At 39.6% G+C, this 27,774-nt stretch overlaps 1 protein-coding gene across 1 annotated transcript in view; it reads left to right on the top strand.

The window, feature by feature from the left end:
• MFSD6 (major facilitator superfamily domain containing 6) overlaps positions 1-27,774 on the top strand; it is a 74,346-nt gene that overhangs the window by 41,875 nt on the left and 4,697 nt on the right. The window contains exons 3-5 of the mRNA XM_029225751.1: positions 11,472-11,569; positions 25,798-25,959; positions 26,884-26,982. Of these exons, the coding sequence (XP_029081584.1) occupies positions 11,472-11,569; positions 25,798-25,959; positions 26,884-26,982 (359 nt within the window). The remainder of the gene's footprint in view (positions 1-11,471; positions 11,570-25,797; positions 25,960-26,883; positions 26,983-27,774) is intronic.

The raw sequence follows: 27,774 nt of genomic DNA, 5'->3' as shown, positions 1-27,774 counted from the left end.
GAAGTTAGAATCCTAAACCTTAGACATTTCTCCATGCGCTGGCTCAGACAGAATTTGTGAAAGACTTGGCTGCTCTTGGTGAAATATGTGCATTGTATTTAATGGTAGTTTACACATTTGCAAGATGTTTGCAGTTTTTCTTGACGTGCTTATTTGATCTTTTCAAAACCCCTGTAGTAGAGCCCGGGCAGTTAGGACCATTCCTGAGAAAAGTCCACTTCCAGGATGCCCGTGCCCCGGATTCCACCACTTCAGCCCAGGTGCAGCATACGTCCCACTGTGCTGCCCCTTGTGAAAACACATTTATTAGCACTGTTTGTCAAAGCCTTTCATTTTACACCAACCCCTGGAAAAGTAAATAGCAATCCCCTAGATAACGTAAATGAATAAATATAGTCAGGTTGGGTTGTACAAAATGCTAACAATCGTCTGCTAAGGGTGCAGACTCACTCCCTGACTTTAGAGGCCAGAGAAGCTGCCACTGGTATCACAGGCTCTATTTCTGGCCCACAGAGTTAATGGCTCTTGAGTAAAACAAAACAACAAAAAAAAACTGACACTCTTTACTAAATTTTGTTTCATGTTGGAGTTGTAAGTAGCCTTGGAGGTCATTTTTGTGAGCTGAATTGTGTTCACTGAAAATGCATATCTGTTAAAGCCCTATTCCCCAGTACCTCAGAATGTGACTGCATTGGAGATAGGGTCTTTAAAGAGATAAATTAAAATGAGGCTGTTAGGGGAGATCCCAATCCAATATGACTGATGTCCTAATGAGGAGAAGAGATTGGGACACAGACACATGCAGAGGGAAGACCACGTGAGGACACAGGGAAAAGTTAGCCATCTACAAGCCACAGAGAGAGGCCTCAGAAGAAACTAATCCTGCCAACACCTTGATCTCAGACTTAGAGCCTCCAGAATTATAAGAAAATAAATTCTGTTGTTTAAGCCACGCACTCTGTGGTATTTGTTACAGTAGCCCTAGCAAAATAATACAGTCAGGTAGGCCTAGCTTCATCCCAGTTTGGTTCACTTCCCCCTAATCCTTGGCAGATTGTTACTAAGCCTTTGTTTGGCCCCTTCTAGTGATATGGAACTTGCTATCTCACAAGGTAGCTAAGATCTTGTGTCACTTAGGACTCTTTCACTTGAGGTGGCAGAAAACCTTACCCAAAGTGGCTTAAGCAAAACAAGGAGTGTATTGTCTAACTTAAAAGTCTAGCAGATGGCCTTAGGTGTGGCTTTAACCGGGTCTCAAATGATGTGATCAGAGCCTGGTCTCTCCATCTACTAGCTCTGCCTCCTGTTGGGTAGGCTTCATTTCTAGGCTTACACCGGAGGTCCCAGGCAGGTCCACATCTTCCCAGGATCAAGTCCAGTTGAAAAGAGAGAATGCCGCATTCCCTTATTTTCTGCTTAGCAGCTAAAACAACAGTATTGTACTGACTGCTCTCAGGTGTGGGCTAACACAGCCCACACCCTGTTCAGCAGTAAAGCCCTTCAGATATTTGAATGTCCCTCCTGCCGCTTTGCTTCTCCAACTCCCTCAGGGATCTTCCCCAGAACATCTTATCCCAGACTCTCCTCTTTTTAATCTTCCCCCTCATTCAGACTCCTTTCTTTTCTTTTTTTTTTTTTTTGTCAGCGATCTCCTAATTGTACCCACTTCCTGCTGTGGTCTGGCCAAAGTCAAGAACAGTAGGATTATTATGTCCTTTTGGTTTGGTCATGATATTCCTTCAGCCTGAATTTTGATGAACTTGTTTAGTTCCCTCAAATTTAGCTTAGGGTCAACTAAAACTCTTATGGCCTTTTTCAAATTAATTGCTATGACAAATGTCAATGATTCTTGTTTGGAAATTATAGAATTTGTATTTTATGTATACCTCAGGCCATCACATGGAAAATTTTTAAACAAAATCATGGTGTACGTGGGTGTGTGCTGTCTATGTATGTGTGTTTGGTCATTTGACTTTTACCCTAATGGAAGGTATAACAACAAAACAGCATATTGTATCTTTTAAGTGGTTGGGTTCCATTAAGCAAGGTTCTATTTTGTTTTAAGCATCCTTATTTTTCTACCTAGAGATATACGCAAGCTAAGAAAAAGTGGGCAGATAAACTAAAATAGTAATGCAAAGATGTAAATATGGCCAGGAACCAGCACTGTGACCCGGCTGACGGTTACTAGTATTATACTCTTAGCTTAGCTTATCTGTCATTTGAAGAGGAAAGATTTGAAGGCAGCAAAATAAAGAATGACTTAAGACCAGCAGAGACTGAGACTTCACTTTTATCTTTTCTTTTTCTAGCAGGAAAAAATAGAAGGAAGTATTAGTAGCTGCAGAAAACATACATAGCTAGATGAATATTCTTTTTCCCCCGTTTACTCTTCTGATATACAGTGTGGTTCTTATTCTCTGTTCTGCAAAGATGGGTCAATGGCCAGCTACATACACCTGTTTGGCGATAGAAGCTTGGTGGCTTCCAGGGTCTCTATTGGTGATCCCTTTGGCTATGCTGTGGTTGGTATGGCAGTGCCACTGACTCTTTGAGCTTTGTGGCTTACATGCTAACTCTTATTCTGGTGAGATAGGCTTGTGGGTACCCAAGATCCTTGTTATCTGCTTGTGCACATGTGTTGAGGATCCATTGCATGGTGCTTCGGGATGCCCTGCAAAAGCAAACTATAGTCAGTTATTCGTTGGACTCTTCCTTGTCCACATAAGTGACTGAATACTTATCTTCGAGCGTAGCCTGTTAACATTAATCAAAAATATAGCCAAATGTGGACATCCATGTTTTTAATCATTCTATTTCTAGGCCTCTTTTATAAGTCAGTTCATTCTTTTACATACCCATCACTTATTCCTGTACCATGATCAAGTATCTTATTATACATATATATATAATTACAAGTATGCATATATAATTACCAATATAATAGGTGCCTACATACACATATAATTACAGGTATAGTATATGCATAGTTTACATTTATATCGTGTTCACTACCACATGCCTGGCACTTAACACAGAGTATGTTCATTCAATAAATATTTGTTGTGTGATGTTCTGTTTAAAGTATTTATATTTTCCCTCTAGTGCATGAATATTTATTGAGTGCCTGCTATGCGTCAGGCACACGAGATAAATCTGAGCCGACATAATATGAAATAGACATCACTCTGCATGGAGCATACAGTCAAGTTGTCAGTGTACCGTTACAACTGAGATAAGGGTTATGAGGAGAGGCACATGATGTGATCATGTATAAGGAGCTGAGTGAGATCTGAAGGAGGAGCAGGAATCAGGTCACAGGTAGGGATGGGTGGGGACAGTGGCCCAGTGGGTCCACTGGGAATTCATGTGGCTAGAGGACAGAAGCTAGACAGCGCACTGTGCCAGATAGTCTCCCAAAAAAGATGTTTTATAATAGAATCTTTTTTTTGGTGCTTCTTAGCGGTTTTGATTCAAAGGTTCCCATTGTATTACATATAATACTTTCTGATGATCCAAGTGGCTCTTGAACCAAATGAATACTTTTCTTAAGTTTATCTCTATAGACTGCCAATTTTCTTTGCCCAGAAAGAGCACAATCATGGCAATGCTGAATATTTCATGTGCCTTTCTTAACTAATTTGTATGAGTCTTTGACTTACACCCAATCTCATAACAGATTCAAAAGATAGAAATAATATTGAATATTAATTAAGCTAGAATGTTGTATTATTTTTAAACCAAAATAGAAACCCAGATAATGATCCCTTCAGGTTGGAAAACCATGGGTCAAGCATCATACATCATTTACTGTGCCTATTTATAGCTACATGAAGCACAGTGACTAATCTCTATTCTTTGAGAAAGTAGATACACACATGGGAAGAGATTCAAGAGTTCTAAAAGATATTCAGTAAAGTCTCTCTCCCACCTTTGGGACAGTCCCCCAGCTCCACCCCGCACCCAGAGCCCATCAGTGATATGAGGTTCTAGTGTCTTCTTCCAGAGATAGTCTCTTCACATGTAAGTGCATAATACATGTGTATGTAACTCTCCTTCCCTGACGTGAGGATTACAATGCTGTACTTGCTGTTCTGCAGTGACTTTTAGCTCGCTTTAGGTGACAGTATCAAATAGTTAGTGGTTGGTGGCTTAATGATAAGAATGTAACATATTCACAACTTAAACATTTTGAAACACAAAAATATAAAAACATTTGCTAATCTTTGGTTGTAGGGCCAAACATTTTCTTTGAAAATGATTCTGTTATTGCGGTTATGATTTCCATCAGTTTTGATTTCTTTTGTGTGGAACACAGACATAAAGATACTTTAAAAACAATTTGGGTACAGAATTCTATTAGTTTTTATATTATTATTATTATTTTTTTTTTTTTTGCGATACGCGGGCCTCTCACTGTTGTGGCCTCTCCCGCTGCGGAGCGCAGGCTCCGGACGCGCAGGCTCAGCGGCCATGGCTCACGGGCCCAGCCGCTCCGTGGCATGTGGGATCTTCCCGGATCGGGGCACGAACCCGTGTCCCCTGCATCGGCAGGTGGACTCTCAACTACCGCGCCACCAGGGAAGCCCAAGTTTTTTTATTATTTTAACCTAAGTTTTTAATGGCTGCCTTCCCATGCCTAATTTGATAGTTTTTTCCCCATCTTTTAAATGTTATTTTTACCTGATTTTCAAAAAGTACATAACTCACTATGCAAACTCAAAATCTACAGAAATACACTCCTTAGACAATGAATGGTCTGTAATCACAAATCTCCAAGGTAACCATTGATCATGGTTTGGTGTCTGTCTCCTTCTAGATTTGTTTAGGTACTAATATAACTTGAATATGGAGACACACACACACACACACACACAGGACATTTTATGATACAGTGACCAGGAAGCCTTTGTTTTAAGGGACTTATCTAGTGCTTCCCAATAGGAGGTGTTTAGAAATGTGTGAGGGGGCATTTTAGTTTTTTCAGAGACTTGTCACTTAGCGCCCAAGGGCCAGGATCCTAAACATCCCCCGGTGAATGGGTGGGTCCCATATGATAAAGAATTATAGCATCCAAAATGATGGTGGCCCATCGAGAAACACTGTTTTCATGGAAATAGTGCTTCTTTTTGTCCTCATGTTTTATCCATTTACATAAGATTATATTAAATTACTTTACTATAATTCACTGAGCACTTGAATAAGGCAGGCTCCTTTTGAGTACAAGATGAAAAAGACACAGTCCTTGCCTCCCAGGAACTCACGGTCTTCTGTGTATAGCACTTGTAGATTGTGACAAGTACTCTAATGGAAACAAAGAGTATAACAGAGGAAGAGTTATACCTGGGGACATTTGAGATGGTGAGATAGGATCAGTTATACCTGGGGACATTTGAGATGGTTTCTTAGAAGAGATGAGCACTTTCAAGTGTAGGACTCTCACAATCAGAGATACTAGTGCCCAAAGTCGTGTCTTGGAAGAAGGAACAGGTGTGTCATCAGCTTTGCCACTTCTGGGTGAGCACTGGGCATGGGGTGTGACAGCTCCTGCCACATGTTGCTCAGGTCATTGACTCTCGGCCACGTCTTCACTCTGGTTGCTTTTGCTACCACTGTGGCATGAGAAGTGTCCCGTGATGGTAGCTTGGGCCCTCTGCTTAGGGTGGGAATTCCAAGGAATGCCAGCTAGGATCCGTTCAAGCCAGCCAGCCCTGGGTATGGGACACAGGGTAGAGAGGACAAGAAAGGGGAGGCAGGACAAGAGATTCCAGACAGTGACAGTAAAACCCTATTCTGCTACATAGAGGCAGAGAAATTCTGGGAGGACACCCACAGTGACATTACATCATGCAGGTTGGTTGGGAGGAGGGGGATGAATATGAAAAAACAGTAATTTTCGAGACTAAAATTTAACTCTTCAAGGCTTAAACCTTCTAGTTTGGTTATCTTCTAAAGAGTTTGGATTTATATTTTCCTACTGATAAAGCTGACAATCGGGAACATCATCTTACTCTAAGGTTGTCAGTATTAGGTGATTATGCTGGAAATAAGCTTCATTCTTGGGGAGGTGGGCACTGCTTACACTGAATGCTTGCATTAAGCACCAGAATCCTGACCTAAATTAGCAGCTGGTGTCTGTCTGCTCTAGAAAGACATCTGTAGCAATATCTGAAAGAACTTTTTTTTTTTTTACTGACAAGTTCATATAGACCATAAAAGGATGATCTGGGAATGATGGAACCCAGCCTAAGGGTGAGTCCATATACTGTTTACCATACAGAAAACCTAAGCTGATTCATACATGAGGCACTTCTTTCCCATTAGGAACTGGTGTTCCTAATGAAACTCTAGCTAGGTGACATTGTCCTCTAGCTGAGGACATTGTCCCAATGGCCTCTAACCTGTCAAAATATTACTTTCTGAATCATGGTTCGTTGCTAGTCTGTCTGTCTTTTTTTTTTTTTATGAATTTATTTATTTATTTATTGGCTGCATTGGGTCTTCGTTGCTGCAGGTAGGCTTTCTCTAGTTGCAGCGAGCGGGGGCTCCTCTTTGTTGTGGTGCGCGGGCTTCTCATTGCGGTGGCTTCTCTTGTTGCGGAGCACAGGCTCTAGGCACGCGGGCTTCAGTAGTTGTGGCTCATGGGCTCTAGAGCGCAGGCTCAGTAGTTGCGGCGCACGGGCTTAGTTGCTCCGCGGCATGTGGGATCTTCCCAGGCCAGGGCTTGAACCCGTGTCCCCTGCACTGGCAGGCGGATTCTTAATCACTGCACCACCAGGGAAGTCCTGCTAGTCTGTCTTCATCTCCACCCAGCCCTGGAGCAACACTTCTGTGCGTTGGAACACTGTGTCTTTGTGCGAGGGCTTGTACCACAAGTTGAGCGCATGTTCAGACTCCATCTGCAAATGCTCCATGTCTGGTTGATAAGAACCATCCTTATCCAGGGCATTTTGTTTTCATCCAGTGTTTTTTCTTTTTTGAGGAACTTTTCTGTTTCTCCATTAGAGGCTTTGCAACATGCTTGCTGCCAATTACTCATTCAGCTGAGAATGGGTTCTCTTTGCGTGGTGTTGCTCTTTCATCTCATATATCTGAGAGCATTGTAGGATAATCCTACTTAAATCTTTCTCTGCTGCTCAAAACCTGTATTGTCTCTGGAATAGAGAATAATTTCCAGATTGGATCTGGGCTGGAAAAGTTCACTTATCTCTTCATAAATCCTTAGACTTTGATCCTTCTTACATCGTTCAAATACCCTCTCTGCCTGCAAATGCTTGAGGTTTTATGGTTAACCTTTCTATTGTTCCCTCTGCCTGTGATGCTTGTCCCTCCTCCTTTGTCCGTTTGCTTCTAACCCAAGTGTCCTGGGACTCCCAGGGGTAGCTAAGAACCTCTCCTTTGTGTAGCCATAGCACTTTGTGCAGACCTCTTAGGGTATTGTGTTTAACTTATTTGCTTCTGTGCCTGTCTCCCCACTAGACTAAGTTCCTTGCAGGCAAGGAGGATTTCTCTTCATTTTTATTCCCTTTCATCCAGCACAGTGTATGTTACATAGTGGTATCTCAGTTAATGTTTATTGAGCAAAATTCATGTTCTTTGTAATTTAGAAATGTTCTCAGGGGTTATTCAGTCATGTTATATTATAGATGGTTTAAATTAGAAAAGTAGGACATCATAATTAACCCACACTCTGTTAGGAATTGCAGGATGACTCTCAATTAATTGCTTCTGTATCTTGCTTCTGAAAAACAAAATAAAACAAAAAAACAAGTACCAGTTTCATTATAAGATAATCACCAATCAACTTATCCTGTCAACACTGTGGGTTGTGGTTTTGTAAGAAATTAGAAACTCATAAGTACTTTTCTCCTACCATTATATTTTGCTCAAATAAAGAATCAAGGAGCTTGACCAGTGATTTGGGTTTTCCGTGGCGTAGTGTTCTCTGCTGAATCATCTGCTCCTTACCAGTTGTGTTCTTTACAGATCAGTTATCTATAACACCTGTTCTAAAATGGTCTATTTCTTGTCTGCTTTTATACTTACTGACTTCTTGGTGTGAAATAGGAAAGCAATGATGTTGTTTCTGAGCTATTTCACTGTAGGTGTTCAATGGGTCTCTGTATGTCACTGAGAGGCATTTTTCAGACTATTTTTCTGTATTTCCAGACCTCTTAATGCTCAGGCAAATTCTAGGACTCCAAACATATGCTCTGTATTCAGCATAAAGAATTTGTCCAGAAGATGATCTAGTAAAACATATTATAAATTCCTTTTTATTAGCAAATCCTTAATTTCATGAGTGTGTATGTATTCATTTCCTAGGGCTGCCAGAACAAAGCACCACAGACTGGCTTTAAAACACAGAAATTTTATTTCCTTACAGTTCTGGAAGCTAAAAGTCCAAGATCAAGGTGTTGGCAGGATGTATGTCTTCTGAGGACTTCTCTCCTTGGCTTGTCTTCCAGTGTCTTCACCTGGTCTTCCCTCTGTGTCTGTCTCTGTCCTAATCTCTTCTTATCAGGACGCTAGTCATGTTGGATTAGGGCCTACCCATATTACATCATTTCACCTTAACCACCTCTTTAAAGGCCCTATCGCCATATCTAGCCACACTCTGAGATACTGGGGGTTAGGACTTAGACCTTCAACATATGAATTTTGGAGGGGACACCGTTCAGCCCATAACAGTGAATACTACGGCAGTTTAAATATCCCATTCAGATATTAAAGAGATTCTTAGGTTGCTGCAATACTTTTCAGTGATTATTCAATAAATATGTTGTCTACTTCTTTCCCTTTTCATAGATCAAAATGCTGCCTTCCTTTCTGCTCATCATTTTACACTTGCCGATTTTTTTAAGCCACCGGCTTCGCCAGAATGGTTGGTGAGGGAGGAATGCTAGTGTCCTCTCTCTTGGAATTCTGGGATAAAAGTTTTATCAGAAAAAAGAAGGATACTTGGACACTTTTCTTTAAAATAATAAGAATAGTAATAATAATACCTTTTATTGAGTGCTTATTATGGGCAACTCACTGTGTTGTAATTATCACAAGCCTGCAGAGTTGATGTTGTTGTCTACTTGATATATGAGGAAATTGAGGCTCTAGGAGATGAAGTAATTTGCGCTGGATACTCCTGATTTTGTGTTTTCACCTTTACAAAGAACTATCAGTTGTGAGATTAGAAACATGGAAAAGAATTGAAAGGTATATCAAGCTCGTAGTCATTGGGCTGGTTGGTGGCAATCCGAGACCTAAGGGTCCGAGAAATTACAGACTCCAGTGGCTGAATTCCATGGGGGTAGAGAGAGGTTTGAAGGCATAGCGCAACCTACCTCTTATGTGTTACTTAGGGCCAGGCCCTGTGGACTGTGGCCTGGATTGAATAGCGGTTGTCATGGTAACCCTGATTCAGAAGTGGGCTCAAAAGAAAGGGATAGGCAATATGAACACAAGGAAGATGTAGTACCAAATCTTTCTATGATGGGATTATGGGCAAGAATTACTTGGAGCTGCTTAGAATGAGCTAGGTCAGTGGTTCTCCACCTTTGGCTCAGTATCTGAATAACCTGGGGAGCTTTCAAAAGCACGGAGTCTGAGTTCCAATCCTAAAGAGCCTTAACTGAGGGTGGCATGGGCCTCAACACTGTAGTTTTTAACAGTTGCCCGAGTAAATCTGATGTACAGGCAGAGTTAATAAGAACTAATGAGCTAGGTCAGAGGTTGGCAAGCTATGGCCAGGGGCCAAATCTGGCCTACTGCCTGTTTTGTAGGACCCAGGAACTAAGAAAAGTTTCTATACTTTCAAGTGGTTGAAAACAAAATCACAAGAAGCATACTATTTTGTGATACATGAAAATTACATGAAATTTAAATTTCAGTGTTCATAATTCGAATTTTATTGGAACACAGCCATCCATGCTTATTCATTTACATACCGTCTATGGTTGCTTTCATGCTACAGCAGCAGAGCTGAGAATGTGCAAAAGACCTACAAGACCTATTTACTATATGGCCCTTTATAGAAAATGTTTGCTGACCATGAGTTAGGCTAAGTTGATGTCATCAGCAGGGCTGCTTTAGAACCTGGAAGGAAACATATTTGTGTAACTTGTGTGTTTGTATAGTGTATTTTGCATTTTAATCTCCTGTGGGCTTTTCGTTGCTGTTTCCTAGCATTGGGACCCTGGCTGACGGATTTATAGCAAGTTTGTTCAGCAAATTTTTTATCAAACAGGTTTGAAACATACTTTTTTCTTCAAAACATACAAGTAAAAAGAGCATAAAGTCCAAAGAATATGACAACCCAGACTTTTCGTTATTGAAGAGCTCCTAAATCCATTCTAATATCCATTTCCTATCCCATCCCCAGCCCCTCAGCCCTTTTGTTGTCTTTCCGCATATTTCTTTCTGCTCCATATTTGCAGTTAATACCAGCTGGATGCCTCAGAGCATTTCGTTTCCTTGATCCAGTGTTGGAAAAAGAGGACACTGTTTATAAGAATGATTTTAATATAAAAATACAGTTGAGTAAGATTAGGAAAATACCACTGATTGTCAAATTGGTTTATTTCTTTTACCTTCTAGTTTTCATCCACTTGGATTTAGAACACAAGAAAAGCATTAAGGTTGGGGAAAATTAACAGAAAATGGAAAACAACCAAGAAAAAGAAATCCCCTGGGTTGTGTTTTTGTAAAGAGAAGTAGCCACCGTTTGCTTCCAAACCAGCCTGTCTAGTTCAGAATGAGAGAGATGGTAACCTTATGCTTGGATTCACCATTTTAGGCCTTTGTTTGTTTTTACTCATAATTTTTGTGGTGGTGATTGTGAGAGTGAAAGCTAGAGGCTGATATATATTTATCAATTTTGTAAACATGTGATATCATGGATTTTTTTTTAAATAATGAACTTGTATCAATTGAACTGATAGGAAAAAGTGTTTGATTTCCAAATAGTTATTATTCATCATTGGATGACAGTTTTCAATGACCTTGAGAGTCTCTTTGTGAAACTGCTTGGTGTCTTGGGTATTGCACCCGGGGCCACATATTCACATGTTCTCATTTTTAGCCTGTCCTTCCCCCATCATAGTGAAGTGGCTACAATCCCAGGCATATTTACCCTACAGCCACCTGGAAGGAAGCCAGCAATGTCATTACAGATGGCAGTATGCCCAGACTATCTTAAAAAAGCATCATCTCTGCTACTAATTAAGTTTCAGGAAGGGTGATGTTTGCTTTTATATTAACAAGCATTTTGAAAAGGCTGAGAGCAGATATGTTAGAAGCAGTTTTCTTATTCCTAAGAGTTTATGGTTAAATTTAATTGTCCTTTAGCTTCCCCACTTCTGAGTTTGGAACACTGCCTGCTGGATGATGGATGTTTTGGGCAGGGGAAAAACTAGGTGATATTTGCATGTTTTGTATCTCTACCAGAGCCTCAACTTATTTTCCTTTGCTTTTTTTAGGGTTCTGTACATTGGCCTGGCCTGCAATACGGCTCGCTATATTTATATTTCCTACCTGGAAAATGCCTGGACTGTTCTCCCCATGGAAGTTCTTCAAGGCAAGTTAACAGTTGGAATTAGAATTATTTTTCTACCTGAGTTATGACTACATGAAAGTTCAGTGGCCCTCAGCATCTGACTCTACAAAGGAAGGGCAGAGGCACTGTTTTATATGAGTTTGAAGTGGTTGTGAAGGAACAGGTTACGTCAGGGCGCTGGTTCTTCAGTTCCTCTGAGTGTTCTGTGTTTGTTGAGCTAAACAAAGCTGGATTATTTCCCACACCCTTGTGTTTAAACAAAGAAAGAGGAACTCTGCAATAAACTCTCATGTACAGCTGTTAGGTGTACACATCCAAAGGTGGTTTTAAATATAAAACGATTTATATTTTAAAGATTTTGGTATTTTTGTAGGTTAACTATGCTTACTGCAAAAAAAAAAAAAGGTCATAATTATTATATTTCTTCAGTTACTTAGATCACACCTAGTGATTTGTAACGCAAGCTTTATAGTCAGGCTGTTGTTTTCCCATGCACCTTTAAAATCTTTGCTCAAATATCCTGACCTGAGTTCTTCTCTTTGCTTCACTGGACCCTTCAACATGTCACTTTGAAAAAAATTTCTTGCCATGTGGCTTAAGAGCAGTGAAAACATTGATTTCTATTCATTAGCTCATATAATCCAGACTGTATCCCGAGAAGTTCTATTAGCAGCTTGGCTAAACCATTTGGTGATTGGCATTATGATTAAAATAAAGGTTCAGGATAACATCATTGGAGTTGAGGTCTTCCGGGGATGCCCAGGCTCCTAAATCATTAATTGTACCAAACAGTCTATGACTATATACAATTTTATTAGCTTTATAGATTGCCATTATCATTTTCCCTAACCCTGAGGATGCAAATGCCATACAATCAACATAATATCTAAGATGAAAGACTCACAATTATATATCTAAACAAAATGTATAAAATGCAAAAGCTCATTCACCAAATCCCATCGTGGCAATGAAAAAAAAAAACCTATCCTAATTGAAAGGAGACATAATTTATAGTCACATTAAAATTACAAAATTCAAATATGTACACACTTTAAAGGTGCTTTTCTCAGGTCTGATGCAGTGGTATAAATGATGAAAAGAGATTTTGTTTATAAATATATAGAAAATGGAAATTTGGTCTTATAATAAGAAATTATTGTTTGTAATAATTAGAACTCTTGAATAGTCTTGAGGTGGGGCATACATCTCAGTATTGTGTCATGTAAGAAAAACAAAGCACAAAATATGAACTGCAGGAAAGAAATGTGCAACAACAAGGTATAAGCAACACAGCCTTAGGGGTTCCCACCTCTAATTCTGACTCTATTCTGTGAGGCAGGGTGCTCGCCTGACTTAACTGCTTTATTTATTGGTATGACACCACGTGCAGACTCTTACTTAAAAAAAAACAACAAAAAATAAAAAAACTGGTATACCTGTTATAATAATACATGCATATACCTTTTTCTCTCCTTTTAATTTAATATGAATTAGATTAAAAAGGATGGTTTGCATTAGTGACTTAAGAAAATAGAGCAGGGACTTCCCTGGTGGTCCAGTGGCTAAGACTCTGCGCTTCCCAGTGCAAGGGGCCTGGGTTCGGTCCCCGGTCAGGGAACTAGATCCCACATGCCGCAACTGAAGATCCTGTGTGCCGCAACTAAGACCCGGTGCAGCCAAATAAATAAATATATATATATTAAAAAAAAGAAAAGAGAGCAAAAGAGAGAAGCTTTTTTAAAACAGTGGTTAAAGAAGACATTTATAACGAGAAGAATTTTATAAGAGGGAAAAAACAAATGTTGTTGTGAATCGAAAATGTCTTTTTTCCTGTTAATTTATTAAAGATATGTTAAATAGCCACCAAGAGTCACGCAGCATACTGAGTGCTGGGAATATAATTAAAAAACAATATATTAACTTAGGCCTCAAGGTCTCACTGTCTGTTCTGGAAGCCAGATGTATAAATACATAATTGCTACCCAGTGTGTTAGATGGAATCAGAAAAATGTGCCAGGTAACAGAGAAGGAGCTCCATGGAGGGAATGATTAGCTTTGCGAAGCAGAGAGTGGGAGGATGATATTATTAAAAGATTCCCCAAGGAAATCACAGATAAGCTGGATTTTGAAGGGTGACCAGGACCCCACCCGGTGGCCTAAAGAGAAGCAGACATGTTGGCACAGAGAAGAGCCACGTGCCAAAGCACAGCCGTGGAGAGCGGAATGGCATCTCAGGAAACCTGAGTGGCAGGCTTTGGCTAGGGCTTGATGGGTTTGTCACCCTAAGCTGCTGACCCAGTACATATTTTTATAATATGTATTTATGTGCACCTTAAGGCAGTTATCCCTGCTTCCCGTGGCAGGCTACACTTCATACCTCTGTGTTTCATTTTATTTCCCCCGTGCCAGTAGAAACCTAGTTACTGATCTGAAGCAAGTAAAAAGGGGGAATCTGTAAATACGGGGAGTCTCCGCCTCTAACAAACACAGGGCTCTGTGACCAGTTCCACAGAGCTCTTTGCGTCTAAAACTGGAGGAGACGGTTTCATTCCCTGGCAGAAGTGAGTGCTGAGTGTTTTGGCTGTACAACAAAAAATCCCTTGCGTTTGTTTGACCCATGCCCACCCTACGGAAAACAGTGGATTATCTATGTGGAATAAATCCTGTTTCATAGGAACACACTTCTGACTGAACAGGTTTGTTTTTCCAGTCTGAACTCTTCCAGATTTACAAGGCTCACCCAGATGACTTTCAAGTCCCTGTGCTTAAGGCAGCTCTACTTAGGATGCAGTAAAACAAGAAATGATGACAAAACACGGAATGATTTAATTACAGGACCAGCCCACTGTCGTGATAGATGCCCCTTAATCCCTTGACTGGAACTGCTACCTGACGATTTCCAAAGACCCAGCCTTAGGAGTGGGGAGGGTGGGGAAGCAGGACATTGGCTCTCATCACTGATGGTCGTGACACTCAACAGTCAGCACTTCCACTCTTTGATTCCGGCCCCAGCGCCACACAGAGGGTCTTCTTAAAAAATAGAGGTGAGGGGCTTCCCTGGTGGCGCAGTGGTTGAGAGTCCGCCTGCCGATGCAGGGGACACGGGTTCGTGCCCCGGTCCGGGAAGATCCCACATGCCGCGAAGCGGCTGGGCCCGTGAGCCATGGCCGCTGAGCCTGTGCATCCGGAGCCTGTGCTCCGCAACGGGAGCGGCCACAACAGTGAGAGGCCCGCGTACCACAAAAAAAAAAAAAAAATAAGAGGTGAGGTCTAGCTCTTCAACCTTTCACCCCGTGCCTCATCCCTAAAACACCATGAGAACTAGTACCACCTAGTGGAGCAACGGAAGGGGAGGAGACAAGGGATGTGCTTTATTCCATATCTCTGGCTACTCATCTCTTCCTCTTTGGGGTTACCTGTAACTGATGTTATCCTTCATTCCCTGAAGCTCTTATTCATCATCTCAGCATGTGTCTCCTCAGGCTATGTTGGTAATAATTAGCTGATGGGATGGGGATAAAGCAAATTTCCTCCTCTCTAGACCCCTAGGAAGGAGGCTATGTCGGTATCTGTTTTGGGGTCAAGGTAAGACTGTTGGGGATTATGAGGATGTTTCTTTCCTATGATCTTTCTCACATTTAGTAGCCAGTGTCTCTTGCAGCCTTTTAGCCGTTCACTTGTCTTTTGCAGCAAACATGTTATTCAGTAGGCAACGGGTGCCACCATGTAAAGAAGCAGAAGATGTATTTCCTACTCATAAGGAGCCTGTAATTTATTTTAAAAAGAGGCAGTGGGTCTAAGTGCCTAAAAGCATTGCTGGGTGCAGTGGAGGGATTAGGATAGTTTATATTTATTTATAGGATCTCATTTTAAGAACCCACATGTTTTTCTCCTTTACTTCTGTACGAGAAGCATTTAAACATATTCTTGATTGTGATCCGGAGTATACACTTCTGATAAAAATCACAGTCAAATTTTTTATGCTCATTTATATGCCGGTGTTTGTTGTGAATCCTTGCAAGACTTTGAGATGGATGTGATTCAAATTATTTTTGCTATTAAAATGTATTTAAGGAGAGTAAGGCCAGGCCAGGGCTGCTGTAACTAAAGAGGTCCTTTTGTGGTACTCAAATTAATGGCTCAAGCACTGAAGGGTGAAAATGAGGTCTGTGTCGCGTCCTTCTCTGCAGATTGCTTGATCAGTAGGATCCGGGTTAAGATTATGATGAAAGATGGTTTTTTAATGTCACCAGCAGGAGAGCTTGAACTGACACTTATGAAGCTTTACTCTCTTATTTAGTATGCCTACTCAGCCGAGTGAGAATCATGTTTTCCTTCCTCTCAGGAAGAACATGGAGAAATTATGAAAGCATTACAATGTAGCCCTTATCTGACAGTGGAAATTCTAGCCGTGATTCCAGGCTGTTATCATCCATATTGGAAATTTTCTGTCTGACTTAACCCTTAAAACACAAGTAGCTTGTCACATGAATATATAAGGTACACAAAATGCTCTAAGTTTAGTATTTCAGTGAATAAATTGGCATACGGATGTCATTGATGTTACTGCTAAAGTTAATTTTTAATCAGAATAGTCATAAATTGTAATAGAGCAGTTTTATTCTTTATCATTCCCATGCTTTACAGTTACTAAAAGGTCTTATACAATCTCTTAAAAATAGACATTATTTTGTCCCTTCAGAATTCATTTTAAATACTTCTGCTGCAAGAATCCTTTTCTGGCAAACTGCATCTGACACTTAGCTCTTCCTTTTCTGAATTGTTCTCAGAGTTATGGACTATGTTACACAGTTTAGCACTTAATTGTTACCCAATTATTTTATTTAACAAATACTAGTTTTACTTCCTGACTTAGTTTTAACCCTTAAGTGCAAAGACCACACCTTACAGTTTTTGAATTCTCCAAAGAAGCATGCACACAGGAAGATATACTGTAAATGCTTGTTGTTTGATTTCACAGTCCCCTGCAAAATGTACTATAGTTGATATTTTCTAATTATTAAAGCTTTTGAATAATAGAGGAAGTTCTATCTCAGAAGCTTATAAATATGTGAAGGAAAGCTGAAAACTAAGTTTAAAAGTTGAATCTTTAATATGTTAGCTTTTTCCCTGGGATACCATCCTGCCATCCATTGCACATTTGTAAACACAGCAGTGTGTTTTAATCATTTACTTACGTCCCCGCCTCATTCTACAAATTATTTGAGACAGCTTACCAAAATATGCAGTAAGCTGGAAACCATAAAGTGCTCAGGCTTGAATTAGACTATCTTGTATTCCAGCTCCCCTACCTATAAGCTCTGTGTCCTTCAGGCAAGCTGCTTCATCACTTTAAGCCTCTTAGACGTTTCTTAACCTACAGAATAGGTTAATGAGTATTAAATAGACTATTCTATGCAAAGTATATAGCATATTACCTGGCACTTAGTTAGCCTTCAATAAATGTTAAATAACATGCAATAAAAGTAAAATAAAAAGTTATAATAAAAATCAGGACCAGGGGAAATGTAACTTAGAAGAGTCTACCCTCAGAGGTTACGTTGCAATTATGCATGAGAGCCCGGCCATAAATGACTAGTCAGTGTACAGTGTTTTTAAAGTTATCTTTGGGGAAGTGAAATTTTTACTGGCTTTGCTGTAAAAGCAGTTCTCACGTGTGGCTTGCTATGAGGAGACACTGGGCATATAGTATATAGTGTTGTTAAGTCTTGACCTTAAACACAGGCAGTTTGGGGTGGCAGTCTCCTAAGACCTGTTTGAAGGTATGCCAAGGGTATAACGCCAGCATGTAAAATTCACAAAGGCCCCCAAAACATTGTTGTATTAGTTATAGACTTTTTTTTTTAAGCAACTTACATGTCTTTCTTTTTTTAACTTGCAAAGTGAAGCTTATAGAAACTTCATTTCTTCTTTCCGTTTTTACTCATACGTGGGAGTTGGAAGTTTTCTCCATTGTTACCCAGGGTACCTTTTATCCACAAGTGCTTTCTTCCTCATATCCCAGCCCGCAGGCCACTGCCTGCTCAGTTCGTTTCAGCTCTGTTTTGCTCAGCTGCTGTTACGTGTCAAGCCCTGTGCCAGGTCCTGGTATGTTTGTTCTCCTCAAGGAGCTCAGTCTGCTCCTCCTTCAGGTAAATCCTGCCCCCTTCCACCCGCCAGACTATAAGCTCTGTGATGGTTAAACACGTGTTCTGTATATTGTCACAGTCTCAGTGCAGAGCAGGGGCTCCGGCACGTGGTCTGGGTGCTCAGTAAGGACTATTGAGTGAATGAATGCGGGAGATTCTTGCAGTGCTGCACATGGGTGGGCGTGGAAGTGCTTGCGTGTCATATATAAAGTCTCTTTCATGCGACACAAGAAGGTTCATGAAGCTTCTGCTAGGTCCACTGCTCTTTGTGGGGTCCTCTACTCTTTCTGGAAGGTCCATTGCTGTTGGTGGCCCTGACTTTGGCAGAGATACTGGCTTGTTGTTCACCTGCTATTTCCTTTTCTTCATGGACACACACTGGACTCCACTTCCTAGCCTTCCTTGCAGTTAGGTTTGAGCATATGACTGATTCTGCCCAGTGGAATGTAAGCAGGAATGACGTGTCACTTCTAAACCCAGCCCATAAAATTTTCCATGTGCCATCCTCTCTTCCGTCCTTTGCTGGATATCGGTGCCCAGGGTAACCATGTGAGGAAGAAGACAGAGTCTCTGCAGCCTGGGTCCCTGAATGACTATGTGAAGCAGAGCTGCTACTCTTCCTGTCCCTTGACCATTGGACTTTATATGGGCAAGAAAAGAAAACATCTAATGGGTGAAACCACTAAGATTCTGAGGTTTCTCTCTTACAACAGGAGCATTACCTTAACCAATACTGACTCCTTTTATCGCCTGCCCAGTGGAGGGTTTGTTTTTGCTTTGGTTTTGGTTTTGTTTTCTTGCGTTGTTGTTTGAAGAGTAGTCTCTTACTGGTTTTTACCAGGTTGATCTTTCAGAAACTTTTTTTAATCTCAGCATTTGAGAGGTACACTGAGCTAATTGAAATGTATGCTTTGGTCCATCGATGGAAAAGGTTTGTCACAACTGCTTTAGTGTGCCACTGCTAAAGGGATATGTGCGTTGTGTTCAGTAAGCACAAGTCAGTGGCAGAGCAAGAAAAACAAAACAAAACAATACTAGTCCCCTGATACCGCATCAGTTCTCACCCCTCCCATGCCATTATGATGTGATTTCCCCCAAGCCAAGCAGCACTGTACAAAAAGCAGCTGTCTTCTTGGGAAGAAAGGATTTTTTCTTGTTCATATCAATACATGCCATGTATTGCAATAGAGCATTCTTGTGGGCCGAGACTGAACAATCTTGAAATTCGTGTTGCAGGATCAGGTAAGAATGTTGAATATTATAAGGTAAAGAGTTATTTGGGGCATATAAAAAACTTGATATTATGTGTGATGTGAACTCTTTTAGGAGGGAGGGGAAGAAGGTAGGAAGAATGTACATTTTAAAAAAATTGATAGATTATTGGGCATGTTTGATATTATCAAGAAAACCTCTCACATTAGATGATTACATTTATTATAGAATACTTTTAACAGTGGTTATGAGGATGTATAGTATAGTACTTAAGCACTGAAGTTCCGAGCTTAGACACCTTGGGTTCAAATCCTGTTCCACTACCCTGTTGTCTGTGTCACTTTGAACAAGGCACTTTAATCTCTCTGTGCCTTTTTGGAAAATGAAGGAAAAAATGGTACCTATTACTAGGAAGAATAAAGGAGATAATCTTTGTAAAATACGTAGCACAGCTCCTGGTAGAGTAAGCTGCTATAATAACGTTATTAATGAGAGAAATTAAATGTTAATCATAATTATTTCTAATGGTTCTAGGTTATTCAAATGTAGTGTATTCACAAACAGTTAAGGTCTTGGCAGCAGGTGGTGTGAAAAGATCCCTGAGTTTCTGTTAGCCTTGAAGGTAATCCCAAGGGACCACAGTAAAGGTAAGAAAGGACTGAGAAGCTAAGTTTCCATGACCTATGTGGTCTTCGAGCGTTATTTGTTGTCAGTTAACATATGGTGTTGAATTGCCACTGAAACATATTTATTAAGCACCTGTTATATGAGTTGGTGTTGAATTGCCACTCAAAATTATCAGTAGTTTTGTAACAAGTAGCCAAGGAAGAGTTGATAACATTGCAAGGAGAGTCAATTCATGTGCCTTTGTTACTACTGTCAGTCACGGAGGTAACATCCTTTTATTCTTACTGTTTGATCCACCAACTTAGTTACCTCATACTAAAAGGTTTAAAAAGGTATAGCTCTAGGGTAAACACATTTACCAGTGACACAATACATTTGCTTATTTATTTCATCATGTAGAGAATAATCATCTACTCCTTTTTCACACTTCTCTAATAAAAGGGAAAGAAGTAGAAACATTTTCTTTTTTTCTGCTTATGATATCTTTTACCCTCTAAATTTTAAAGGAAAGTTGTTTTATACCTAAAATACAATTTTACAAATACGGAAAATGGTGGAATTTATTCTTTTAGATTTCTAGATTGCTTTATTATAGAGGACCAGAACACAAGTGTAGTAAAAATATTGGCAAGAGTTTCAGATTATTAATATGATTACTAGGTTGCATACTCAAGTTTAAGGACAAGAACCAAAACTCCACAATTGTCATTTGTATACAAGGTATTGTTATCAACCCAATCCCCTCTTGTGGATTTACATTTGCTAGTTCTTTTCTAGGAAGTAATATGGATTCTTCTATTTACATGGTATTTTGAAATAAAGGTATTTCAGAGAAACCAAGTTTAATTCTACATCTACCCTGGAAAATGTTGGAACATACAAGCCAAATGGCTTTCATTCTTCTGCTTTTAGTACCAGAGAAAAAATTTTTTACTGAATGCTTTACTATTTTTCCCTTCAGTTAATGCCCTGAGTTGCTTTAAAGAGTGTAGTTTCCAGTGATCTAATCAGTCCCAAATAGGCAATGAGGAAACTCTGGAATTCTAACTACAGAGAATCTTTTATAACTGCCACTTAATACCAGCCAACAAATTTTAACAGTAGTTTAAAAGTATCCTAATTTAAGTCATCCTGCTGGAAAATGCTTTAATTATCTTAGAAGACTCAAAGGTTTAGAAAACCCTTAGAATTAAAAAAAAAAAAGAAACCCTATTATTGGAAGATTTTGTGTGTGTCCAAGCCTTCACATTTAAGAGAATAACTGCTAGAATTATATTTGATCTAGAATTATAGCAAAAGTATATTTGTTACTGTTTTGGTCACATAAATACATAGACCCATCTTTGTCTACTTGTAAATCCTGTAATTGATTGGTCAAACATAGACATAACAATAGACTTGGCATCACCATTAAAGTTAATTGACAACCATTTGATGTGGTTTCAGGTCTTTGATGATTCATCTTTAAGAAATAATTTCCAAAATCTACGCTGGATGTTACTATTGAATCTAATTAATGTTGAATAAATTTCATTTTATTTCTCATAATATTTTTGAGTTTTTTCCTTAGTGTTAATGAAAAACTATGCATATCTGAAAAGAAATGGAGTTAGCTGCATCTTTAATAATCTGTTCTTTAAAACATATAATATTTTAATTGTGTATTACTGTGTCAACATTTACAGTTAAGACTATCCAGGCATTATTCAATTCTGAGAAGGCTGGCATTATCTAAGGTACTGCAATTGTTTAGTCAGATAAAGCAAACACTTCATTTGAATTCTGTGGAAATTAGTGTGCATACTGCCTCTCCCATCTTTCTAGTTAAAAAACAGCCTACCTGAAATTATTACTGAAACATATAAGAAAAATTATTTTGATATTTCTCAGTTTACTATAGGGCATATAATCTAATATACCCAGTGAAAATAGTGTTTATTCTATTATGGATCTACTTAAGTAAAATCATCCTGGTAATTTGATTATATGTCCGACATTGTGAATTTTACCTTGTTAGGTGCTGGATATTTTTGTATTCCTACAGATATTCTTGAGCTTTGTTGCGGGACACAACTAGATTACTTGGAACTAGTGTGATCCTTTTGCGTCTTGCTTTTAAACATTACTTAGATGGTACCAGAGCAGTGTTTAAACTAGGGCTAACCCTTTCATAATACTAACACAAGACCCTTTTGAGTACTCTACCAATCCCAGGAATCATGAGTTTTTCCAGTGTGGCTGGTGGAAACAGGTATTATTCCCAGCCCTGTATGGGTTCTGAGGAATGCTTTCTGTAATGCTTTTGGGTGGTTCTTTCCCTGGCTTTGGATAGTTTCTATACACGCTCTTGCTAATCAGTACTCTGCTGAATACTTGAGGGAAACCATCTGCAGATCTCTGGAGTTTCTGTGAAACTCTCTGCTCTCTGGTACTCTGACCTGGAGCTCCAGCTGCCTTGGTCTCCCCAGACTGTCGGCTCCATCTCTTCAACTCACTGGTTCCCCCTCTGTGCCCTGCAGCTTTCAAACTCTGACCAGGCAGTAAGCTGGAGCACCTCATTGTTTCCCATCTCTCTGAGATCACTGTCCTTGTTGGTGATGTCCAGTGTCTTGGGAACTACTGTTTCATATATTTTGTCCAGTTGTTTGTTGTTTCAAGAAGGAAGTAAATCTAGTCCCTGTTATTTTATTTTGGGCAGAAGCAGACTGTCAGATTAAATCTTAAATGAATATTAATCTTTCAGTTTAATTTTCTAAAACATAGGTTGAGTTTCTGTTGATATTATCTCCAAATGAGATTATTTTTCAGGAAGCAAGTTCAAGACTTAATCTAGGCAGAACCAAATGATCTCTTAATCCTTTCCAGCTATCTATAAAACCTGTTGTGACAATATCTTCCTATTACATTTATTTTCCTTATTTTTTGGCTGCATTGGGTCTGAGTTGTGGCATACGGGATCTTTGTTGAGGCATGTGGGATCTTTTTCGTTGTGGCATGCAGTCTGCTCGGGTTTCTCTCTAGTTGTGGCATGCAGGTTTTCTCTCTCTAGTTGTGGCACGCGGGCTCCAGGGCATGTGGGCTCTGTAGTTTGTGGCACATGGGCTCTCTCATTGGGGCGTGTGAGTTCAATAGTTGTGGCGCATGGGCTCAGCTGCCCCGCGGCATGTGGGATCTTAGTTCCCCGACCAGGGATCGAACCCACGTCCCCTGCATTGGAAGGTGGATTCTTTACCACTGGACCACCAAGGAAGTCCTTCTTCCTATTACACTTAAAGCCGTGCTCTAGTAAAAATTTAAATTCATACAATGCACAGTTGCTGTACATTAAAATAATCAAATTTTCTTTCACCTGTTATCTTTACCCTCCCCTCCCTGCCAACAAATGGTGAAGATATAATGAAACTGGTAATGAGGCATTGTAAATAGTCTCTACACTCTTGGAAAACGAATTGGAGCTGTATATTAAAAGGCAAAAAAAAATTTATATTCTTTGAATCATTAACTCCACTTGTAGAATTATAGCCAATGTAAATAAGATATGTAAAAACCTGTATCTCCAGGGCTTCCCTGGTGGCACAGTGGTTGAGAGTCAGCCTGCCGATGCAGGGGACACGGGTTCGTGCCCCGGTCCGGGAAGATCCCACATGCCGCCGAACGGCTAGGCCCATGAGCCATGGCCGCTGAGCCTGCATGTCCGGAGCCTCTGCTCCGCAACGGGAGAGGCCACAACAGTGAGAGGTCCGCGTACCGCAAAAAAAAAAAAAAAAAAAAAAAGCTGTATCTCCAAAAATGTTAATCATAGTGCTAATTATAATGGAAAAAATTGGAAATAATCTTTTAAAAGTGAAGTACAGTTCATTTACAATACTGTGTTAGTTTCAGATTACAGCAAAGTGATTCAGTTATATTTTTTTCAGATTATATTCCATTATAAATTGTTATAAGATACGGAATGTAATTTCCTATGCTATAAGTAAATCCTTGTTGCTTATCTACTTATGTATAGTAGTTAGTATCTGTTAATCCCATACTCCTAATTTGTCACCCCTCCTGCCCTCCCTCTTGCTTTTGGCAACCATGTTTGTTTTCTATGTGAGTCTGTTTCTGGTTTGTATATAGATTCATTTGTATAATTTTTTAGATTCCACATATAAGCGATACCGTATAGTATTTGATTTACTTCACTAAGTATAATATTTCTAGGTCCATACATGTTGCTGCAAATGGTAATATTTCATTCTTTTTTTATGGCAGTGTTATTCCACTGTATGTGTGTGTGTATGTGTATATATATATATATATATATATATATATATATATATACCATATCTTCTTAAGCCAGTCATCTGTTGATGGGCATTTGGGTTGCTTTCGTGTCTTGGCTATTGTAAATAGTGCTGCTATGAACATTGGGGTGCACATACCTTTTCAAATTAGAATTTTTTCCGGATATATACCCAGGAGTGGGATTGGTACCTCTATTTTTAGCTTTTATAGGAAACGCCATACTGTTTTCCATAGTGTTTGTACCAACTTACATTCCCACCAACAGTGTAGGAGGGTTCCTTTTACTCCACACCCTCTCCAGACTTTTTAACGATGGCCATTCTGACCCATGTGAGGTGATACTTCATTGTGGTTTTAATTTGCATTTCTCTGATAATTAGCAGTGATGAGCATCTTTTCATGTGCATGTTGGCCATCTGTATGTCTTCTTTGGAGAAATTTCTATTTAGGTCTTCTGCCCGTATTTTGATTGGCTTGTTTTTATATTGAGTTGTATGAGCTGTTTATATATTTTGGGTATTAACTCCTTGTTGGCTGCATCATTTACAGATATTTTCTCCCATTTCTTAGATTGTCTTTCATTTTGTTGATGGTTTCCTTTGCTGTGCAAAACCTTTTAAGTTTAATCAAGTCCCATTTGTTTATTTTTGCTTTATTTCTTTTGCCTTGGGAGACTGATCTAAGAAACTATTGCTACAATTTATGTCTGAGAATGTTTTGCCTATATTCTCTTATAGGAACTTTATGGTGTCATGTCTTACATTTAGGTCTTTAAACCATTTTGAGTTTATTTTTTGTATATGGCATGAGGGAGTGTTCTGGTTTCACTGATTTACACGTAGCTGTCCAGCTTTCCCAACACCACTTGTTGAAGAGACTGTCTTCTCTCCACTGTATATTCTTGCCTCCTTTGTTGTAGATTGATTGACTGTACATGCATGGGTTTATTTCTGGGGTCTCTTCTGTTCCGTTGATCTATACGTCTGGTACCCAGTAAGAGGTCAATATCCAAAATATATAAGGAACTCTGACAACTCAACAGCAAAAAACCCAAACAACCCAATTTGAAAATGGACAAAAGATTTTCTCTAAAGATTTACAAATGGCCAAAAAACACATAAAAAGATGATCAATATCACTAGCCATTAGGACATGCAAATCAAAAGCACAATGAGATACCACTTCATACCCATTAGGATTGCTATTATAAAAAAAACACAGAAAATAACATCTGGTGAGATGTGGAAAAATTGGAACTCTTGTGCATTTCTAGTAGTAATGTAAAATGGTGCAGCTACTGTGGAAAACAGCCCCTCACAGTATTAAATATATTATTACCATATGACCTAGTAATTCCACTTTTAGGTATATACCCAAAAGAACTGACAGCGGGGACTGAGATACTTGCACATCAGCGTTCACAGCAGCAGCATTCACAATAGCCAAAAGGTAGAAACCGCCCAAATGTCCATTAACAGATGAATGGATAAAAAAGTTACAAGGCTACATATCCTTTAGCCTTAAAAAGGAAATTCTGGCACATGCTACAGAAGACATTGTGCTAAGTGAAATAAGCCAGACACCAAAGGACAAACACTGTATGATTCCACTTATATGAGGTACCCAGAGCAGTCATAGTCATATTCATAGAGACAGAAGGTAAGTGGTGTTTCTCAGGGAATGGAGATAGTATTGTTTAACGGGTGCTGAATTTCAGTTTGGGAAGATGAAAAAATTCTGGAGATGGATGGTAGTGATGGTTGCGCAACACTGTGAATGTACTTCAAGCCACTGAACCGTACACTTAAAAATGTTTAAACGATAAATATTGTTACGTATATTTTACCACAAAATATTTATCTTTATTAGGTATGTGTGTGTGTGTGTGTGTGTGTGTGTGTGTGTACATATATATATATATATATATATATATATATATATATAGTTAAGTAAATAACTCATGTTCCTCTCCAGGAGTGACACACGCGGCCATCTGGGCAGCCTGCATTTCTTATCTCAGCGCTGCGGTTCCCCCAGAGCTGAGGACGTCTGCTCAGGGCATCCTGCAGGGCCTTCATCTGGGTTTGGGGAGAGGTTGTGGAGCCATGATCGGAGGCGTGTTAGTCAATTATTTTGGTAAGAATGGTTTTCTCTTTTTCTCTTTCTTCTTTGATGAAAACTTAACAAATTTTTTTAGCAACCCCTCAGTAAACAAGTTATTACTGAAGATTGCCAGAAGCTAAACTCCACTGTTCATATATTCTCTTTCTAGCTCTCATGGTAGTCAGAATTGCAGAGCAGTATATGCTTCAGTGGTTAAGATGATCAGAGCCAGCTTGTAACCGTGCACGCTTCTCTGACAGCTTACTGCGATGCTACACAGATAGCTCAAAGGAGCCAAACAAATGAATAATCACATGTGCTTTTGGTTTGAAGTAAAGTACCCTAAACCTGCTGATAATAATGCTAGAGGAAAGAGAGTTCATCATTGTTGTTCCATCAGGAGATTTTGAACCAAAAAAATCTAACTATATGCTGGCTTTGGTAATGTCACTGCATCTGTGACAACACAGTCTGTCTGCCCTGTCAGATCTCCCTTATTGGAAATCCAAGGGCGGGGCTGAGGTGGAGATGGCATTATTCTGCTCCAGGAATCTTGAGTATTCAGGTCCCTAGAAGGTGGACTCAGAGATGTCTGAATATATAGCACTACTTGAGCTCGGCTGTTCTAATTACAGATTAATAAGGTTGTTTAATATATAGTTAGGTAAATTGTCTTTATGAAGAGAGCACCACTGAATTTTAAAATGGCACTCGGAGACAGTCCTTTATTTTATAAATGCAGTTTTAAAATTTGATCAATGACAGATATCCAACACCAGCACTTGGATCTCTTGACACCTGCCCAGACCTGTGCTTTTCCTACTATATGAAGCTAATGGCCATTTGCCATTCTTTGCTCTGCTGCCTTTGCCCTGAACTTTAGAACATTGACAGTTTTGGATGAGGGCTACCTGTCTTTCCGGGAGTTACTCTACAGAGTGCTGTTTGTTTCCACAGGGGCTGCTGCAACATTCCGAGGAATTGGCATGGCCTGCCTGGTGATCCTCCTGTTCTTTGCCCTGATCCAGTGGCTGGCGGTGCCAGATGAGGAAGAAGGTAAGCATGTTCATTGTTCTTTAATGGTTCTAAAGGTTGAAGCCGTGGGGAATTCTACACATACCCCTCAGAAACCCAGAGGTGGAAACAGAGTGTACCACAGACCTGCATGGCTAGATTTTCTCAGGGGTGTATCAGTGAACTCGTGCACCATTGCTGGAGAGAAGCCACTTGCTATGTTGAAAAGAATACTGGTTGTTTTAGGCAGCTTGCTTTTGTTTTGTTTTACGGTACAAGGTACTAGGGAAAGTATTGGTTTTAAGTTTCTCTGGTATTCTAAAGAGATTTAAAATTTAAATCAGATATATATAGGATTATACAGTAATTTTACTATTAGGGGTAGGAAGTGGTATTAATCTCTGTGCTTTTACCTTCATTTGATAAAAATGTCTAAACCTTAAATTTGAAGTTTTCCCTTAATTAGGCATGGCCTTCTTAAACGTATCATACAGAAAGAAGGTTATATCCAATATAATGTGTTGATGAGAACAAGCTTTCAACTTTTTGGGGGAATCAACTTTTTTTTTTTTTCAATGAAGAAGGCCAACCATTAAAACAAATATTCTTTCTCAGCTCTTGGGTCCTGGAACAGGGCTCATCTTCTATGGTGTCCTGTCCTTTGAGGAGCATTTGCCTCAAGTACCCGAAGTGCTTCTGTTAAGAGAAGAACTAACTTGTTACAGAAACCCCAGAGACAGATTTTAATTCCAACAAGTTACTCAGAAGGAAAGACCAGTACTGACTTTCCTTATTCTTGTTCTTTTATAATCCTAACTAGATCATCTCTCTTAT

Source organism: Monodon monoceros, unplaced genomic scaffold (assembly GCF_005190385.1).
Source record: "Monodon monoceros isolate NGI ecotype Baffin Bay Population unplaced genomic scaffold, NGI_Narwhal_1 Super_Scaffold_16, whole genome shotgun sequence".
Classification (NCBI taxonomy): domain Eukaryota; kingdom Metazoa; phylum Chordata; class Mammalia; order Artiodactyla; family Monodontidae; genus Monodon; species Monodon monoceros.
The sequence above is the reverse complement of the archived record's forward strand: the minus strand, read 5'-3'. Positions and strand labels throughout refer to the sequence as shown.